A 21,224-nucleotide genomic window follows, 5' to 3' on the forward strand; every position below is an offset into this window, starting at 1 on the left:
AATAGCCCTGCGGAGAAGATTAGCACATCAAGCACCAATCCATATGCAAAAGAACCTCCTCAGGATACAGTGAAGCCTCCCGCCATTAGCATTCCACACCCTGGGAAACTCTTACAGGATGACTCAGCTCAACCCCACCCCTCCTGAGTAGATATAAATGACCTGCCAACACCTTTTCCACACTGTGACACTGAGAGATCTCTGTCTTTTGGTGCTACACCTCTGAAGATGCCAGCCACAGCTGCTGGCGAAATGTCAGGAACTACAATGCCAAGACCACGGCAATACAGCCCGGAAAACCCACAACAACCATCATTCTCCGGCCGTGAAAGCCTTCGACAATACATAATAACAACATTGATTTATATACCATTCTTCAGGATGACTTAACACCCACTCAGAGGGGTTTACGAAGTATTTTATTATTATCCCCACAACAAAACACCCTGTGAGGTGGGTGGGGCTGAGAGAGTTCCTAGAAGCTGTGAGATGGCAAAGAATCCAGTAGTACCTTTAAGACTAACCAACTTTACTGTAGCATAAGCTGTTGAGAACCACAGCTCTCTTCATCAGATGCATGAAAGCTTATGCATGAAAGGTTCTCAAAAGCTTATGCTACTGTAAAGTTGGTTAGTCTTAAAGGTGCTACTGGACTCTGCTATTTTGCTACTACAGACGAACACGGCTAACTCCTCTGGACCTAGAAGCTGTGACTGACCCATGGTCACCCAGCTGGCTTCAAGTGGAGGAGTGAGGAATCAAACCCAGTTCTCCAGATTAGAGTCCTGCGCTCTTAACCACTACACCAAGCTGGTTTATCTCTAAAGAAGCAATATGATTTTGGCAAATAAAATAATGTGAACTTGTAGTATATAACTTGTAGTATATTCCTGATAACTTTGCCAGCTTTCTTTCTTTTCCGACAGAAATTAGGTGGCATGGAGAAAGGGGGATGGTTGCATAGAAAGAAATTAAACCAACGTAGTTTTTCCCACCCTGAGGATATCAAAATGTTGCAAGGTACTCACAGATCCACCTCAGCCAAAGTGACAACTCTATCACCTGATCATGGTGGCAAAGTCAAGTATGTTCATATTTGGCCCAATAAAAGTCATACAATCCAAGGTTTTTTGTGTTATGTAAAACCTTAATGCAGAAGTAAAAGCTTACCCCAAGAACAGCCTTGCCAGATTAGATCACTGGCCCATCTCGTTCATCATCCAGCCTGCTGCTTTAGAAAAGTCCACAAGCTGGCATGAAAGCAATGGTACTTCCCTGCTCCCCAACAAATGTTACTCAGTGGTATACTGCTCCGGAAGGTGGGGGTTCCACTTAGCTATCAGTTAACAGGTGTATATCTATTACATTTTTAATCCTCCCCCTTCATGCTAGAAGCTCTGTGGTTTCTCCATTTTATCCTCAAAATAACTGGGTTTGGCTAGTTACGAGAGTGTAACTAGCCCAAAGTTATCCAGCGACTGTCATGCCTGAATGGGGATTTGAACTCAGATCTCCACAGTCCCGTGCTATACCACACTGATTCACATAAGGCAGACCTGCCCCTCATATATTTGTCCACCATCACCTCATTAAAGCCATCCAACTGCATCTTATGGCAGCCAATTTTATAAAATGTGTTGAGTGATGAAGTCATGAATCTATCGGCAATAGATTTCATGGGGTGATCCTGAGTTTTAGCACAAGGAGGGAGGTGGAGCAAACTTTATTTCTTTTTTCCACATCATGCATACTCTTCTAGCAGGGCCAGATTGATGGGGGGGCAGGGGGGTAGTCTGCCCCCAGCGGCACCAAAGAGGGGGCGCCAGGTGCAGCTGCCAGCCCCGAGAACGTGCAGGCAGCAGGACAGGCGAAAGGCAGCGCAGGTGGTTGGGAGGCTGCCCGCGCCATTCGCCTGCCCTGCAGGACGGGGGGCACGCGGCAAGCTGGCCGCCCCCTGTCCTGCGGGGCAGGCGAATGGCGCAGGCGGCCTCCCAGCCACTTGCACTGTCGCCGCAAGCTCCGCGGTCCGCCAGGACAGCCGGCTTGCCGCAGGGCGGCATGCGCTGCCCTGTGTGATGACGTAATGGAAGTGACATCATCATGCAGCACTGGGGACGCACGCAGTGGCCAGTCTTCGATTGCCCTGGGCGCCAGCAACCATAGATCCAGCCCTGTCTTCTAGACCTTTTTCACAATAAGCATGCAAGAAATTGTTGGTCTACAGAGTATCATGCAAACACTGCACACGCACACACCCGAAATAAAACAACTTTCCAATCAAGAAATAAATACCAAAAGTGCTCGAGATGTTCTCATTCGGTCGCGTCTCTGTTTGCTCCTTAGTTTTTATTTTATTTTTCAGCATTTTCTTTCTCTTTTTTGTGTTCTGTCCTGGAATGAACAAACTAGGTTTAATCATATGGCAAGTCTACTTTGTAGCATTATTAGCTAGTTAGGACATTTTCAGCTCTTCATGAAACTGTTTTTAAGTTTTGTTTTGGCAGCAGAAATCCATCCAATCCCTTCCTTTCTGGCAAAAAGTTAAGTAATTAGTATAACACACTTACATTCCACTTTTCTCTATCTTGGAACTCGTGGCAGCTTAGATAAGACTCCCAAGAGGCCTCCCACAGCAAGTGGAAGGAGGAGAGGTACAAGAACTGGAAGAGCACCTAGGTGGGTGCTCCTCTTTCAAGTCCCTGGCTCGTATCACATGCAGAGTGCTCGGGCCCACAGCCTGTCTGCTGCAACTGCTGAACATTATTAATATCTGTCCTTCTGTTTCTTTGGACTGTTCCCAGGCGGCCCTCCAGCAGGGCTAGAGACAAAAAAGAGCCCCATTCACAGGGCAGGACCAAGTACCTGCTGAGCTTACACAGCAGCTGCAGTGTTCAGCATGTTAGAGAAACAAGAGATAAGAGTGGGCTGATATGTCAATACCTGTTATAATGCTGGCAGTTCACAGTGGGCTTGCCTTGCCAACATCATCAAGAGATTGATTTGGTCACCAGCTAATGAAAATTATATGCAAGAACTTTCCACAGCATTTTGCAGTTGCTGCAGAATTCTCATAACAAAAAGTTTCCAGGGAGGGCAGAGGTGATGAGCAACTCTCTTCCCCTCCATCCGTCTTCCTTTCTTCCTGTCCTGTCCTCACTACAAACCTCATCCCATTAACCTGCTACAACCTCCAAACTGATGCTGAAGCCGCACTGCCGGGAATGGCCCAAACTGAGTCTGGTGTTTAATCATTACGTAAGAGCTCTGCTGGATCAGGCCAGTGGAACATCTAGCCCAGCATCCTGTTTTCACACACCACAAACTGGTTGTTCTTGCAGAGCCAACAGAGAGGCCACCGTGGCCATTGATAGGCCCATCAAACCTACCAGCACCAGACACCACGCTCAAATGACCTCACACAAAGGAATGTTTGCACAACTCAGCACCCATGGGAAATTTCCAGAGATTTTTCCTGCTACAATATCATCAATATCAGCAAACCTCTGAATACCAGTGCTGGGAGGCAACGTTAGGGGAAGGCCTTGGCCTCTATGTCCCGTTCGTTTATTGGGCCTCCAGTTTGGGATGCTGTGTGAAACGGGATGCTGGACTAAGCTCGGACTCAGCTGGGTGTTCTTGTTAAAAAAAAATGGCCCTCTACTTTTAAAAAAAAGTGCTGTGGCCTTTACCTGTAAAGGAAATCGTGGCTCTTTACAAATGGCTGTATTAACTGTAGAAAAGATCTTTCGGTAAGAATTCTGTTTACACCAGCATCACTGCTGCTGTATGTTTTGAAGGTTTGTCACCATTTGTGTATTTACCTGCTGGGGTGGGAGATGTCTTCCGACCTCTGGGATTCTCTTGGGCAACCCTGTTGCTCTGGATGAGGCCCCCAATGGCTCCACCTTTGCCCCCGCTCGCTGCCGTTTTGCCGTTGTCATCTTCGGCCAAAGTGCTCTGCGACTGCACCAAACCTTTCTTCTTCATCTTGAGCTTTACTTTCCTCTTCCTCTTCTTGGGTGCTGTCGTTTTTTCCTCTTTCTGCACAAAGACCAAGGAAGGGAAAGCATTTATCTACAAAAGCACTTTCAGAAGTTTCCCAATCCATAAGGCGTTGCTGCTCACCAGGGCTTTTTTTCTGGGAAAAGAGGTGGTGGAACTCAGTGGGTTGCCCTTGGGGAAAATGATCACATGGCTGGTGGCCCTGCCCCCGATCTCCAGACAGAGGGGAGTTGAGATTGTCACAGCGCGGAGGGCAATCTAAACTCCCCTCTGCCTGGAGATCAGGGGGCGGGGCCACCAGCCATGTGACCATTTTCAAGAGGTTCCAGAACTCCGTTCCCCCTGAAAAAAAGCCCTGCTGCTCACACATGGTTCCTGCAGTAATATCTCACAATATTCCTGGTAGTCCTCTTAAGCATGCCTGGACATCAGCTTCCCACACTCTGGGTTGGGCACTATGGCTTCCCAGAGAAAGAGGGCCATCCCAGTACACTTTTATTTACTTCCTTTACACCTCACCCTTTTCCCCAACGGGGACTCAAAGTGGCTTACACGATTCTCTTCTCCTCCATTTCATCCTCAAATCGAATCTGTGAAGCAGGTTAGGCTGAAAGTGTGTGGCTGGCCCAAGGTCACTCAGCAAGCTTCCGTGGCAGAGTAGGGATTTGAACTGGGGTCTCCCAGATCCTAGTCTGACATTCTAACGACGACATCACACACTGCTTGGCAAAGGGGAATGTAGCTCATCAGCAGTGCACGGACTCTGCATGTAGAAGGATCCACACTCAAGCTCTGACATTTTTGTTTATCTACCCTTGGGTAGTATGAGTGCTGTGTGTGTGTGTGCAGGGAGAAAGCAGCGGTCATGGTGAGGTGAGGCAAGAAAAATGGGACTGCATGAACATGCACTTTCCAGTCCATAGGTGATGCAATCACACTTGACCAAGACTTTCCCCAAAAGATCATATTGAACCAGGTTTGGAAAAGATCATAGCAAAGCAGAGGAGAACACAGAAAGTGAATGATTAAGGAATGATGTAGTGTGGATTCTCAAAAACAACACTCCAATTTGAATGCCAAATTGGGGCGCAACCTCTGTACAGAAGCAGCCTTGGATTGCTTTAAAAAGAATTAGACAAATGAATGGAGGATAGTTCTGTTGCCAGCTGTTACCTCCATATTCAGAGGAGGGAGTTTCTGATATCAGCTACAAGGACAGCAGAAAGAGAAGGTGAATGCCTTCATGGCCTTTTTAGGTTCCTGTATTATAACCTGCGCTTTTAAAAAAGAAAAGTTTTGTGCCAAGAAACTGCTCCACCCTGTCATTTTTATAAAATAAACAAGTATGCACGCAGTTGCTTATCAACTCGACTTCTGCTCATTGTAAGGATGGCAGTAGAATGGGGGTGGGATGTGCAAAACACTAAAATCCTATCATCCCATCAGTGGAAACCCTGTTCACCCCCTTCTGCATCTGAGGGCCAAGCTACAAGTGACGAATTACACTTGAATGGCACGTGAACAGACTCACGTGTATTCCTCCCTGTTCACTACGTGATCAAGTGGAGCGCAAGTGAACAGGAAGGAATACACGTGAGTCTGTTCACTTGCCATTCAAGTGTAATTCGTCACTTGTAGCTTGGCCCTGAGACTTCACTAGGCATTCCCCACATGCTGAGAGTAGAAACTGGTTATTTTGCACTCAGTGCTCATATCTACAATTGTGGCTGTGCGATGACTGAATATAAACAGTCCAAAGCTGTAGTGTATCTTTATAAAATACAAACACAGAACTACAGATTCTTTCCCCCTTAACTGCCACCCTGCAGAACATGCTAACTCTTCCAACACATCACATTTGTTGTTTTTGCCTACTGTGTATAAACACCTGCTGCTCTCTGTGGTTAGCCTCTGACTAAAAGACCCCTCTGATGCTCTCTCTCTTCAACTGCCACTTCTGCTATTGGGCTCACAACATGTACAGCCCGAGCCATGAGATATCCAGTGATCCTCGTTACGGGGATTTTGGCCCTGGCCTTGAGTGACCTATGCACCACTACTGCAACACCAACAGGCAAGCGTTCTGCAAAAAGGAGCAGGTTACCCGTGAGAGAATATTCTCGGAGTGCTTCGGTGGTTTGCTTTCCTCTGTCTTGGCATTTCCTTCTTGGAAGTTCTCCCTTTTGGTCGGTGGCTCCCTAAAGGATAGGAGGCAGATGTGAAAAATTAGCTAAAATTGCAAGACATTGTATATACTGATTCTTGTCCTTCTGCAATCTGTGACTTGAGGTTAGCACCATTGCTAACATAACCCAAGCTCTTCCATCTTCTGTGGACCTGGGCAGTCCTGAAGGAAAAGTGTCAATGTGGTGCACGCAGGGCTTTTTTTCAGTGGGAACATGGTGGAATGGAGTTCCGGCACCTCTTAAAAATGGTCACATGGCCGTTGGCTCCGCCCCCTGATCTCCAGACAGAGGGGAGTTTAGATTGCCCTCTGCGCTGCTGAGCAGCACGGAGGGCAGTCTAAACTCCCCTCTGTCTGGAGATCAGGGGACGGGGCCACCAGCCATGTGATCATTTTTGCCGAGGGCAATTTAAACTTTAAAAAACTCCCCCTTGTTCCAGCTGACCCAAAGTGACATTATTGTGTGGTCTTGAGTTCCACCACTGAGTTCCACCACCTCTTTTCCCAGAAAAAAAGCCCTGGGTGCAAGAACTGATTCTGAGAGAGCCCGGCCGAAAGGCACATGATATATCAATCTTGCTGGAGCTAAGCAAGCAAGGTCTGGTCCATACCTAGACAGAAGTTCTCTTGGGAAACCTATGGAGAGCTCTTTGGGTTTCGTAATGGAAGAAAGGCAGGAAATAAGTGTAATAATAAAGCTGGTCCTCAAATCCCTACTCACTTGAGTAGCCTCAAGGTCAAACTCTTTCTCACTCTCTGTTTACCGTCTTTAAAATGTGTGTGTAAGAGTGAAGAAATGAGAATCACGACACGCATCATGTTATAAAGCACTGTCAGGAAGTTAGCGTCCTTCTCTCCCTAGTTCTTCCTTCACCAAGCTGCAGCCTTGCCTATGCTGACGATGCCATTCCAAAGTCAAGGAAGGAGAACCTGTCTTCCCGGGTCTTGCTCTGGGGTCTCCGTGCTTTCCAGGATACGTCCCACTCCGGTAAGGCTTGTGGTTCAAGGCCATCGTCCCGGATGCGGTCACACAAGACTCCGTAATTGAGGGCAATGGTGCGCAACAGCCAGTGGAGTCCTTGGACGATGGTCCAGCACTGGGTTTTGGGAAGTCTTTTGGTGGTTGAACAAGGTTCCTGAAAAGTGATACAAAAGTCAGCTTGAATTTAAGCCCACAGGCTCAAGACTGAAAGAAAAAACGCTTAAGGTGAATGGAGGCCTCGATGGCTATGGAAGCCCTCTTAAGCTAGGAGGCCATGACGGACAGGTAGTAGTGTGTCAGAATCGCAAGCACCGTTTTGCTGGGGATTTTTTTAAAAATAGGAAAAGAAAAAGTAGGGAAATGAAAGAGTGAACAAGAAGAGAGCAGAAGAAAGCTAGACTGAAGGCCAAACAAACCACATATAATTGTGGAGGTCAGCATTTAGATCCCCAGATGTGCAACTAAGCAGCCAAAAGCCGCCATGGGGAGTGGACCGATTCGAATCAAGGATGTGGAAGGGATTACTCCTTTCCTCTGAGCCATTTCTGAGATCAGAAAGGGCCCATCCCATGCTGCTTTAAACTGTAGGAGGGTGGGATTTTTTAAAGATACAACATGGGAATGTGGCTTTTTGACTTAAATCATTGCTGGGGCAGGAGATTTCCGATTAGGGAAATGGCAGGGGCGCGGGAGCTACCCCCCCTTCACCAGTCCCACAGCCTCAATCCATACTGGAGTTTCCCACACAGGACTGCTTTTTCCTGTTCAGATAAATGCACTGGGATCCAGATCCCCCCACTTCCTATGTGGTTTTTGCCTGGTCAGTCTTCACCAGAAGATTGATGAACATAAATGGTCAGCATGTAAAAATGGAACCCTGTTGCAGTGTGAGGTTAAAAAGTGGGTACTGCAACCTAAAAAACTAGAATGCAAAGAGCTATATTAGGAGGCCCGTCTCTTCTTAAAGCAAAGTGAAGGCATTTCCTTTCCTGTTTGTGCAAAGTGAATCTTGCGAAAGCATGGGGAAAATGAAGGCTGATGAATAAGGAATGAGCTTCCAGCAAGACCCCACCACCACCACACACACTACTTTCCCCAGCCTAGTTGGAGTGAGTTCTGTTTTCGAATCCTGCTGAGTGAAAATTGGCTGGCATAAAGAAGCTGGGAGAGGGGAATCTAGGCAGGGAAAATGTATGGCTGAGCCCTAACACACCACTTCATATGAATCTGGCAATGTTTTGATCTTTTATGTGGTCATAGATCCAGAGGAGTTAGTTGTGTTAGTCTGTAATTGCAAAATGCAAAATTACCATTTTGATCTTTTACAGCTCGGTTACTGTTACGTCTAGCTTCGTCATCTGATGAAGAGAATTGTGGTTCTTGAAAACTTATGCCACAATAAAGTTGGTTAGTCTTCAAGGTGCTACTGGACTCTTTACTATTTTGTAGAATTAATGCAACCTGTGTTTGCTGATACAAGTTCACAGACTTCCTTAACTTGTCCATGCACAAAGCAGCAAAGGTATCAGAAACTGTGCTGTAGCACAGTGGTTAAGTGGTTCAGCTGCAAATTAGCACTCTACTGGTTCAAATCCCTCTACTGCCATGAGCCAGTAGGCGGCCTTGGGAAAGCCACTCCTCTTAGCCCCAGCTCCCCAGCTGTATTGTGGGGATAATAATAACACCAACTTGTTCACCACTCTGGATGAGGCACTAATCTGTCTAGAAGAGCGGTATATAAGTGCAGTTATTATTAAACAAAGCCATTTCAGTTGAGTAGCCATGTAGGTCTGTAGTAGAAAAGCAAGATTTTGGTCGAGTAGCTCCCTTCATTATTCTGACTTTGACTTTCAAAACTCATACCCTGAAAATCTAGTTAGTTTAAGAAACAAAACTGAAGGGAGACCTTGTAAAGTGTGGCTCCTCTGAATTTTCCAACATAGTGGGAATGGAGAACATAAACAGATGAGTTTTTCAGCACTTTGTTTTCTGTACGTATGCTCCACCCTCCCTTTATTTTAAACATGCTTATTTAGGTATTTACAGAGAGCTTTTCTTCCCAGCGGGCACCTTAAGTTGTAAAAATATTCTTCCCCTCCATCATCATCATCATCATTTCTAATCCACTCTCCCCATGAATGGTCTCAGAGCAGAATACAACATATACAAAATACATAAACATGTTAATTTAAAACCAGATAAAAATGTCAATAAATACAACAGTACAATTTCTAAAAGACAGCAGCACACATATTGCATGACCCAAACAGCAATCGGTGGGGCCGGATGGCCACCGACTAGATTATCTTCACAACAAAACCCCTGAATGATAGATTAAGCAGAGACTGAGTTTTTGACCCAAGGGTATGTAGCAAGCTTCCATTGCAGAGTGGGGATTCAAACCTGGAAACTAGCATCCACACCATGCTGGCTCTCCAATTCCATTTGGCATGGGTGGCAAGCGTCAACATGGAAGGCTGGCAGGAAAGCAGAAAAAGAATGCCATAAACCCATAAAGCCCCATGAGAATGACCAGGAAAGATGGTGGAGACTCAGAAGAGACTTCCTCCATTCATTTTGGACAGCCAGTATAGTATAGTGGTCAGAATGCTGAATCTCCACTCTGCCATGCAAGTTGCCACCAGTCACACATTTTCAGCCTAATCTACCTCACAGGGCTGTTGTGAGGATAAAATGGAGGCCAGGAGAATGATGCAAACCACTTTGTGTTCCTATGGGAGAGAAAGGTGGGGTATAAATGCAGTAGATAAATAAGAACTTGGAGAGGGATTGCCAATATGAGCAAAGAGGGTTGCCCCATGCTTACAATGCGACATGGTGACTTGCTTTCATTCACAAGCTTCTCCAGAGACAGGCACTCGATGATCTCGCAGGGCAAGAGCGCATCCAACTGGTCCTGTTTGTTCGCCAGCCTTGAAGCACCCCCACAGAAATGGGAAGACAGAACAGCAAGACCCCATTAGCAAACAGCATGGATATGGTTGTCAATTCACCCTGTGTTCAAATGAAACTGGGCACAAAATAGGGAGAAGGCAACAGATCTACAAGGAGCACCTCGTCCTGTATGAATTCCCCAGAAAAAAGCACCCTCCCAAGTCTGTTTTGGGTCAGGAAAATGGTGCCGGGGAGGATGCAACCCTTTCTCCCTCTATGCCACGGTTCTGATTTGAACAGGGCACTGAAGTACTTAGGGAAACAAGTTCCCTCTACTGCTGTGTAGCTGTGGGAATATGAGTTGTGGGGAGGACCCCGACCTGGTTTGTGGAGCAACATATCACATAGTTCAGGTTTCAGCACGTGAATCATCGTACCAAGGCGTGTCTACAAGTTCTAAGAGCAGAGTTCTGTCTCTTAGAAGGGAACTCACTCTTTGGAACGTCTGGCCTAAAAATCAATCCTTGCTTTAAACCCATTTGGTAAGAAATTCCAAAGGGACAGCTGTGCTAACTTATTTCAGCAAAAAACAAACAGGTCTTACAGAACCTTAAAGCCTACAATTATTTATTGCAACATAAGCAATCATAGTCCATTGGCATCCTAGGAATAGAGCTCTAGTCCACTAATGTTTATTCTAGGATAAAAACAGGTTAGTCTTTAAAGTGCCACAACACTGTTATGTTTGGTAAGACTTTTGGATAGGTTTTTAATGTTGCTGACTTGTTGAGTTTGACTTTGGTGCTACTCAGGATGTAGATTTTTTGGTGATTTTAGGTTTTTAAATTTTTTTGACAATATAATGTTTTATTGTAAAATGGCTTTGTGGGCCATTAGATGGAAACGTAGGGTAGAAACTGAGCAAGTGAATAAGTACGTTGCGGAATATCTATCAATGGAAGAAAAAGGATATAGGAGGAACACCCCCACACATACATACATACACCAGAAGATTTGCCGTTTTAAACCCCGATTGTGAAGCCCTTCTGCCTGATAGCCCATCCATGATCCAGTGAAATAGGTCTACTTTGAGCAATGCCAACTCTGCTCTCATGACTGAGGGCACAAAGAGATGTAAACAGGGTGAAAGTAAATAGATGCAGGCAGCTTTGGAGCTACCAGTAAGAAAGCGGCCGAAGTAGTCCCTCCACTATCTTCTGCTTCAAGCACCCTAACAGTACCAGCAAAATTTAAATTACTTTCACCCCTGGACATGATGAAGATCACAGATCACTGTCAGTCTGTTAAAAGTAAATGGTATATAGCCCCAGTTCAGACCCAGGACCATGCGCAAAGAAGAGGAGAGGATTTAACTATGTAACTCCTAGTTTCACTAACTGGAACCAGCTCCCCACATTTTTATTAGCCTTTTAAAGGCAAAAAAGGAGTTTTTGAAGGATAGGTCTCACCCCACCCACCTCCACACTTTAAAACGATATTAACAATGTAGGGAACTGAGCAAGAGTTGAAGGGTTAAATCACCTTTTTGCATGGTTTCAATCAGATCAGAGGTGAGGCTGGGTACACAATTTGTCTTATACAGACTGATGGAGAGCCATGATTTCCATCTCATTCATTTGTGGCCCCATTATCAAGCCGTTACATGGGATATCTATGATTTGAATTGTTAAAAAGAAACCAGGGTGGGGGTTCATATCAGGGCGGCAGCGTGGGGGCAGGGCTTAACTCTTCCCTCCTGCACTGCTTACCTTCCCTCAGAACGACCCGAAACATGGCGCAAAAACCACGGAAGATTGCGTTTTGTCGCACAAGAAAACGCGATCTTCTGTGTTTTTTGCGCGATGTTTTGGGTCGTTCCGAGGGAAGGTAAGCAGCATGGAAATGGCCATGGTTTCCACAATAGAACTCCTTTGTGAGAGCCCTCTGCTTGAGGCTTTTCTTCCTGATTTCTCCATTTACACCTACACATGCATCCAAAGGGGACGCAGGAAGAAATTAAGATGCAAAGAAAACGAGGCTCACAATAACAGAGGCTTTCCCGAAACCTTGGGGTGTCCCAGGACACGGGCGAGGATCTTCTTGACCTCATCCATCTGTGCCACGTCGCCCGAGTCGAGCACAAAGATTATCCCATGAGCTGCACTGTAGTGGTTCTTCCAGGTTCGCTGCTCCCCAGCAAGGTCGATGAGGGATACCTCAAACCTGTCCACTCTGAGCTCCGTCTGGTTGGGCTTTGTTGTGGGGAGAACCTGACAGGACAGCACTGCAAAGAGATGATGGAAAGACCAGACCCAAAAGAATCACCAGTCCCATCTGCACAGATAGAGCTATACACCAGGACTGTACATCAGAGCCAGTTTGGTGTAGTGGTTAAGAGCGCAGGACTCTAATCTGGAAGACCGGGTTTGATTCCTCACTCCTTCACTTGAAGCCAGCTGGGTGACCTTGGGTAAGTCACAGCTTCTAGGAGCATTCTCAGCCCCACCAACCTCACAGGGCGTTTTGTTGTGGGGATAATAATAACATACTTTGTAAACCCCTCTGAATGGGTGTTAAGTCATCCTGAAGGGTGGTATATAAATCGAATGTTATTATTATTATTACTATTATTTCCCCTGATTTCTTGTAGGTTTGTAGCAAAGAGCATTGAAAAGCTTAAGTTTCAGTGTGGTGCTGTGGCTGGCATGTCAGATTTAAATAACAGAAAGATTCAGGATTCCAAAACTAACTAGCAAGCCAAACTTTCTCTGTGGTGGCTCCAAATGCACATAATTTTCTCCCTATGAGGGGGTTAACCTTGCCTCTTTCTGTTGACTTCTTGATACCAGCTTAAGATTTCTTAAGATTTCTTAAGATTTCTTAAGATTTCTTCCATGGGGATTTTGCTGCTAACAACATTTTCCAAATGTGGTTTACTTTTTTACTATGCCATTTTTAAATGAAATTGGGTGCATTTGGGTTTTTGCTTCTTTGTGCTTTATTGCTGCTGTTAGCTTTTTCTCTGGGAAAAGAGGTGGTGGAACTCAGTGGGTTGCCAGCACAGGGGGCAACTCTTGGCAGGAGGTGGTGCCCCTGGTACTACATGTGCGCGCGCAAAGTGCACGCATGCTCCCAGGCCCAATGACATCACGTTGGGTCAGCTGGAACAAGGGGGGAATTTTTTAAAGTTTAAATCGCCCTTGGTGAAAATGGTCACATGGCTGGTGGCCCCACCCCCTGATCTCTAGACAAAGGGGAGTTTAGATTGCCCTCCGCATGGTGTGGAGGGCAATCTAAACTCCCCTTTGTCTGGAGATCAGGGGGTGAGGCCACCAGCCATGTGACCATTTTCAAAAGGTTCTGGAACTCTGTTCCACCGCATTCCCGCTGAAAAAAAGGCCTGGGCATAGCTTACTGGCACTTCACCTGCCTTACATACAGAAGGTCTTATATTTGATTCCCAGCATCTCTAGTGAAAGATTCAGGTAGAAGGTAATGGGAAAGACCTTTGCCTGTTACCAGCAGTGGCCGCCAATCAGAGTAACCAATACTGACCTTGATAGACCAAGGGTCTAGCTTACTACATGGAGTTATCATGTGCTCAAACACAGAACAGAAAGGCAGCCTACAAATTTATCTGTTTTCAGCTACTCACCTCTCTGGATTTCTCTGACTAGGGAACTTTTTCCTGCTCCGTCTAGGCCAACTACAAGAAGAGTCACTTTTCTGGTGAGGAGGAAGAAGAATATAATACTGTGTTATACTGCAATCTGGAGCTATGCTCTCTCCCCTCACATAACCTCCAACATTTCACAAACAAAAATGGGAATACTTGAGAATAGGGTTATTGCAAACAAATTCCCATGCCAAAGGTCACCGCCTAGATCCTGCCTAGATCCTTTGTTAAGGATCTAGGCCTAGATCCTTTGTTAAACATTGCTGAAGTCTCTTTCTCACTATACTTTGTGTTCAGTGACTATACAATAGTGCTCAGCTGCTTACACATGGAGACAATGCCTTGTTATGCTCTTACGTCACCATGAGTGAATGCAGAGGCATTTACAAGGGCAATGTAGCTGTCACCAAAAGCTGTTTTCCTCCATTTCCCCTCATACCTGCCATTCTTCCTCTCCTTTGTCACTGGAAAAAAAAATCAGTAATAGGTACTAGTGGATTTTTTTCCTGGTAGGCAAAAAGGTTGCTGGTGGCAAGTGTAGGCACTAAGGAGAACCAGGGATAAACTGGGAAGAGGTTAAATTATCTAAACTTTCTGTATTAGTCAAATTCAGAGATGGGAGATTGTCTAAACCTAATTTTGCTTGTGGGTAGAAACTGTATATAATAGAGATTATGATGTGATTATTGGAATCAAGAACTACAGTTGTTTTTGAAGGTATTTAATTGCATTGGTGAACCGAATAGATAGGAAACTTTTCACTGCATTAAGTGTTTTTCTTTTTGTTAGAAAATGTTTATTTAGAGTTTTCATTTTAACTTATTTTCTTTGTGTGAGATTGCACTAAATAAAAAATTTCAGAAAAATGGTGCTGGATATGGGCAGGGTCTAAAAATCCACACTTTCCTGTCCACCTTGCGCCCAAACCTTTTGAATACAACCTTCCAAGAAAGATCATGCCAGGCTGGTGTGGCAAAACACACTCTGAGGTGAAGGAAACCCAGAAGGAAGATTGGCTGCAGAAGCTAAAACAAACTAAAGCTAAATTCTACCTCCTGCAGAAGCTAAAACAAACAGACAAAAAACCACTGCAGTTTGAGATTGGGGTGGGGTGGGGGGGAGAACGTGGACGCACTCTTTTATCTACAAGTGATGCCTGACACAGGTTGGACACTTGTCAGCTTCCCTCAAGTTTGATGGGAAATGTAGGTGTCTTGGTCTTGCAGCTTGGCTCTCCATTTAATTGAAGTTTACTGAGCGGCAGTCTATGGGAGGGAGAACATGCGGTTGGGAGGGGAGTGCAGGCGTAGGGCTCTCACCAGGCACCCCCCTTCCCCTCCGCTGTGGGGGGGGGAGGGTTATGTAAACGTCAATTAAATGGAGAGCCAAGCTGCAAGACCAGGATGCCTACATTTCCCATCAAAACTTGAGGGAAGCTGACAAGTGTCCAACCTGTGTCAGGCGTCACTTGTAGCTTGGCTCTAAGGAGAGTATGTTAGGAACTCAACAGTAACACTGCCCCCCAAACATAAGCATATTTTAAAAATGCAGCTTGATCCTATTCATGCTTATTCAAAAGTAAATGCACACAGTCTTATTTCCTTTGCTAAGACAAGGCACATCTCATTTTCTTTTTCATTACAGCAAAGATAATCACGGTGGCAATCTTATTTACTTCAGAGTAAACCCCACTCAATACAGAGAACTGACTTCTTCCCCCAAAGCCCAAATGGGGGCAGTTCTTTTTTTTTTCAGAGAGAGTTATCAGAAAACACAGACTGTCCCTGGGCTAGGAGATCTTTAACAGACTCCACTTTGTAGGGAGAATGATCGGTGACACAAAAGGGTCTTTTTAAAAACTTGGACAGAGGCTGCATGCTGTCAACAGCTTTGAGAGAGGCAGCAATAACTGCCGGCCCATCTTTCCCTCTCTGTTCTAGGGGGGAAAGAGAGACTCGCCAGGATGTCATTAAAGATACCCTCCAGCATTTGCTAGATGAAAAAAAGTATCCATTTGTATTCTCCCATCCAGGGACACTGAAGCCTTTTTCGTATATTCTCAGTGGTTTAGGATGAATGCATGTGGAGAGAGATGAATAACAGCAACAAGCTCTAACCCAATATAGAACCTATGTGCATTCCATGCACAGATGGGAATGGAGCTTGTCACTATGTGCACAAGTCTGGTCTCTCAGTCAGACAGAGACAGCCATACACTTGCCAAGATTGCCAGCCTCCAGGTGGTGGCTGGAGATCTCCCGGAATTACAACTGATCTCCAGGTGACAGAGATCAGTTCCCCTGGAGAAAATGGCTGCTTTGGAGGGTGGACTCTATGGTATTATACCATTCTGAGGCTTCTCCCCTCCCCAAACTCCACCCCCAAAATCTCCAGGAATTTCCCAACCTGGACCTGGCAACCCTACTTGCAACCTGGAATTTCCCAACCTGGACCTGGCAACCCTACTTGCTACAGAGGGCAATGCATTAGATCCCGCAGATCCTTGTGCAAGAGGAAGCTCTAAAATTGAGTTCACACTCTCTGTTTACACAAAGCTAAAGTGTAACGTTTTTATTTTTATTTTATTTTATTTATGTCATTTATAGTCCGCCTTTCTCACTGAGACTCAAGGCGAATTACATAGTGCGAGATTAGCACAATCAATTTCAAGGACATTTCAATAAACAAAGCAATAGGGTATATAAATGCGAATTTGCAAAGCCATAACGGTCGGCAGAAATCCAATACAGAGTTGAAGAAATGCTGAAACGGAGCATAAGCAACTGGTGAGCTTCCTAAACACAACTAAAGGAAAGTAGGAGCATCCTACCATTTTCGAAAAAGCATCCTCCAGAGACGAGATAGGGACAATAAATTAGCAAGGACGGGGATCAGAAAACAAGGACTGTCCTTGGTAAATAGGGACTGCTGGCAGGTATGACAGGGTCATGCTATGTTGCCATGGTGATTTTTGTGGGGAGCAAGCCTGGTTAAGAGGGCACAATATACTTGAAACAGAAGGGGAGGGGGGAAAGGAGGAGATTGCTTGGCAACACACAGTTTGTTGCCTTAGCAACCTTTGTTCTGCAGCATGCAAATAAAACCAGAACTCTGTGGTCAGATAAGGCTGGGAGACTTGTGGGGAGCCTCTCATTGCCCAAAATGCTCCATTTCAACATGCTCTAAAAGCAGCCATTTTAAAATTGGTGTTGCAGCCTCTATGACTCACCCCAAAGCCACATCAGCCTTGAAACCTCGCCTTCCTTCTCTCAAATTGCTGGGGGGGGGGGCAAGCAGCCGAGGTTTGTTTGCCTGGGAGAAAAATACACTGCACTGCTAAGATTGCCAAAAGGCCTGAAGAAAAATGTCTTCCCCCGTTACTTAAGGTGTGGATAGAGGCCGCGTGCTTTTCTGTGTATGCAGAAGTGGGTAAATATCTTAGTAAGCCTGTAGTAAAGAGCCAGGACAGAGAGAAAATGGCTGCTTTGGAGGGGGGATTCTAGAGTTGCCAGCCTCCAGGTGGTGGCTGGAGATCTCCCAGAATAACAACTCATCTCTAGATGACAAGAGATCAGATCCCCCGGAAAAAATGGCTGCTTTGGAGGGTGGACTCTATGGCATTATACCCTGCTGAATCCCCTCCTCCCCAAACTCCACCCTGTCCAGCCTCCACCCCCAAAAGCTCTAGAAATTTCTCAAACTGGAGCTGGCAGATCTATGGCGTCATACCCAGGCCCTTTGAAGGTGTCGAGTGTATGGTACAGGAAAGTGGGGGAGAAGGGGAGGGCTTGGAGGTCTGCAAGAATTTTAAAAATCAAAATAAGGGTCCCTGAGTAGTTAAAGTTTTTGAATCACTGCTGTAAGAGATAACACAAGGTCTTTTCTGGCTGTATGTAACACAGGAAATGTCAAAGGACAAGGCGCAGAGACAAAATGTAACACTTCCATGGAATTTACCTCAGCGGTTCTTGAATCGCCTGCAGCCTAGACCAGCAGTAGGCGAGGAGGTGAAACATACTCTGGCAGACTGCAGAACTCGGATGCGTGTGTGTCTTTGTGCCTGGAGGAACATTAAAAAATCAAGAAATATGTGGTGGGATTTTATTTCAAAAAGCCTGCATAAAATCATGAAATATTAATAATCATAAATACATTATCTCTGGCCATCCACAAGTGAAAGAAACTGATTTAACCCTGGACTTAATAATTGCGAGCTTAGGTTAGCCACCAAAGATTTCAGACTTGTTGCATGACAGGCACAAAAGGTCTGAGAAGAGACAGTGGATCTATTCAGACAGCCACAAACAAACCACATTTTGTTTGTGAAGGAGCTTCAGATCCCCAGGCGCTCGTGTTCGCTCCCCTTCTCCCATCATGCCTGGAACCATCCATTAACCACAACTGAATTTTGGTTTGTTAGAAACCCCAATTACAGATAAAATTGAAGCAAAAAACCCCAAACAAGCCTTTAGAAGATAATCGAAAAGAAATCCATGACTAACCGAGAAAAAAATAGGCTGAAACTGAAACACAGCAGGACATAAAAATTAAGAGCATTTTAAAACAAGATAATGTTTCGTTTGTTGGCCAAATGCTATGCAAAATGGGGGTTTAAGCAGGTCTCCTTTCTGTGGCTGTTAAACACATGAAGCTGCTTTATGCCCAGCAAAGCCACTACTTTCCAATCTAATTTCAAGTTCTAACAGGGGTCCCGACTTTGGGGATGCCAGGGACTCAACCCAGGAACTTTCGCATGGAAACCCTTATCACAGAGCTACAGTCCTTTCCTCAGACAGCATGAGTACCTTACATATGAATGCATGAAGGACTTTCCATACAGGTTGTTTGCTTTAGCCTGGATGTTATTGGGAAATCAGGTTTTATCCCTATACCATCATGGTGCTTTTTATGCACCTCCAGACTACCTCATCTTTTCTATAATCTTTCAATAATAACAATAACAATAATAATAAGAGTAACAACAGAAAAGAGAAGAGTCCAGTAGCACCTATAAGACGAACAAAATTTGTGGTAGGGTATGAGCTTTCTTGAATCACAGCTAGGGTTGCCAGTCCCCTGCTGGGGGCAGAGGATCCCCCACTCCCACCCTCCATCCCCTGCTCCCACTTACCTGGCCGGTGGTGGAGGGGAACGCGCCACCCAAGGTGCAGTCCCAAGCCACGTGGTGCACTTCTGGGCCCAAAGCAGGGCTAAATTGGCCCAGATAAGGACCAAATCAGCTCCATAGTGGCCCAATTTGACCAAATCGGCCCAAATCAGCCTGTATCGGGCCGCTGCGGAGTGCAGCAGCACTCTCACACTCCACAGTGACCTGATCCAGGCCTGATTCAGCCTGGATCGGGCCCCTGTGGAGTGCAGGAGTACTTCCTGGGTGGCTTGTTCAATGACATCACTTCCCGGAAGTGACGTCATCGTACAGGCCAAAAGTGCACGTGCTCTGTGCCCGCACAACTGGTGAAGAAAAGCTAAGTGCTGGGCCTCCCACTTCCCGCCCGTGGATTAGAGGGACCTGGCAACCCTAGCCACAGATCACTTTTTCAGAACAACTGTGTGCTTATACACTGCTTTTCTAGACAGATTAATGCCTACTCAGAGTGGTGCCCACTCAGAGTCAGCGTTACTATTTTCACCACAATACAGCCAGGGAGTTGGGCCTGATAGGAATGGCTTACCCAAGGCCTCCTGCTGAGCTCATAGCAGTAATAAGATTTGAATCAGCAGAGTGCTGATTCACAGCCCAACCACTTAAGCACTATGCTACAATAGCTCTCTGTGGTAATAACTGCACTTATACACCGCTCTTCTAAACGGATTAGTGCCCCATTCAGAGCTGTGAACAACGTCAAGTGTTATCATTCTCCCCACAATAGAGCTGGGGAGCTGGGCTGACTCACAGCCACCTGCTGAGCTCATGACAGTACAGGGATTCAAACCAGCAGAGTGCTGACTTGCAACCCAGCCACTTAAATTTGTAAAGAATGCAGCAAAGCTTGGGTGGCCATCGCGTGGATGGGAAATCCAGATCTTGCTGGTTCCACCCACACTGGCACCATTTTCCATGGTCCAGTCACCCATAATGGTAATCCCCCCTCTTCACCACCAGGGGGCCTTTTCAAAAATGGACATATTTCAAATTTTCTGCTTCCATACCCGATTGTATCTCTTTCACTGAATATCCTGCTATTCATTATTGTACCTTTCTCAGTGAATGTCCTAACTGTTGATTATATTGTATTTTCACTCACACTCTGTAATCCACCTTGGATCTCAGCAAGAAAGGCAGACTATAAATAAATAATAATATTGATATAAACAGTTTAAATGCAGGGAAATCAGCCCTATCGAAGCCCCTTTGATGCTGCACTAAAGCAGTGGGAGCAGCAGGAAAATCACAAAAAATCATTGTTATGTACAAGAAGCCTTAATCAAACCAATCCACACACTGTTAGCTATTGTGCTATTGTTGTGTTATAACTATCATTTGCAACTGGAGCTTCCTATGTGTACAAGACAATTCTGTTGCAAGGAATTGCTATAGCATAACAATAGTGCAATATCCAATGATGAATGGATGCTCATTTCTCTGTCTAGTGAGGTAGGTGAGGTCCACTCACAAAGCCACACCTCTGGAATTCCCTCCCTTGAGAAAGCCTTCATTTGGGGCAGACACACTTAGCTCTTATTCCAGATAAGCTTGCTTTGTTCCTTTGTATTATGTTGTTATTAGGTTGTTTGAACTGGTATTTTTAGTTTCATTTTATGGTTCCCATGGAGGAGGTAAGTTGGGTATGAATGAAGTAAAATAAAAGAAACATTTAAAGATATAAATAAGACTTGGGACTCAGATCAGGGAGCCTGTGAATTACTGATGCCAGCCTGCCGTATGGATACCACAGGTGGTACAGGCAGCAGGAGATTTTGGCACGCCTGTACAAGAGCATAAAGACTAGGCTTTTGAGGGGGCTGGCACCCAGCCTTCAGGGAGTGGCTGGATATCTCCCAGAATGACAGCTGATCTCCAGTCCACAGAGATCAGTTCCCCTGGAGGAAATGGCTGCTTTGGAATCCCTTCACCCCACAGTGCTCCTTGGACTTAATTTGTAAAGACCGAGAGGAGATTATCAATGCAAACCTGATCAGTGTAAGATTGCTCTGTAAAATTCTAATGCATACTCACAAAAAATTTCACCCCAATCTAGGTTCTGTCCCTAGCGCATATCCAAGTGCCACGTCCAGATCCAGAGCTGACAAATCTGTTCTTGTGCATTCCTACTCTTTGTGGTGCTGCTTGATCAGGATTTGGTCCTGGCAAAATGCATTGCTCCTACATCTTCCATTTCCCTGGATCATCCCATTTCTTATACGGCAATGAAAACATTCCCACGGCAGACCATCCGGCTTAATAAAAAGGCTTTGCCCTCTGACCTTTCAGGTAATTTCCGGGGCCAGCCTTTCTGCCCGTG

At 45.5% G+C, this 21,224-nt stretch overlaps 1 protein-coding gene across 1 annotated transcript in view; it reads right to left on the bottom strand.

The window, feature by feature from the left end:
* The window catches only part of ARL13A (ADP ribosylation factor like GTPase 13A), a 33,752-nt gene that overhangs the window by 701 nt on the left and 11,827 nt on the right, over positions 1–21,224 (bottom strand). The window contains exons 3-10 of the mRNA XM_054996896.1: positions 17,698–17,800; positions 13,720–13,790; positions 12,108–12,348; positions 9,997–10,102; positions 7,118–7,323; positions 6,107–6,200; positions 3,822–4,041; positions 2,293–2,391 (exon numbers count right to left, since the gene is read on the bottom strand). Of these exons, the coding sequence (XP_054852871.1) occupies positions 2,293–2,391; positions 3,822–4,041; positions 6,107–6,200; positions 7,118–7,323; positions 9,997–10,102; positions 12,108–12,348; positions 13,720–13,790; positions 17,698–17,756 (1,096 nt within the window). The 5' untranslated portion in view covers positions 17,757–17,800. The remainder of the gene's footprint in view (positions 1–2,292; positions 2,392–3,821; positions 4,042–6,106; positions 6,201–7,117; positions 7,324–9,996; positions 10,103–12,107; positions 12,349–13,719; positions 13,791–17,697; positions 17,801–21,224) is intronic.

This window comes from Eublepharis macularius, chromosome 13, assembly GCF_028583425.1.
Source record: "Eublepharis macularius isolate TG4126 chromosome 13, MPM_Emac_v1.0, whole genome shotgun sequence".
In the NCBI taxonomy this organism is placed as follows: domain Eukaryota; kingdom Metazoa; phylum Chordata; class Lepidosauria; order Squamata; family Eublepharidae; genus Eublepharis; species Eublepharis macularius.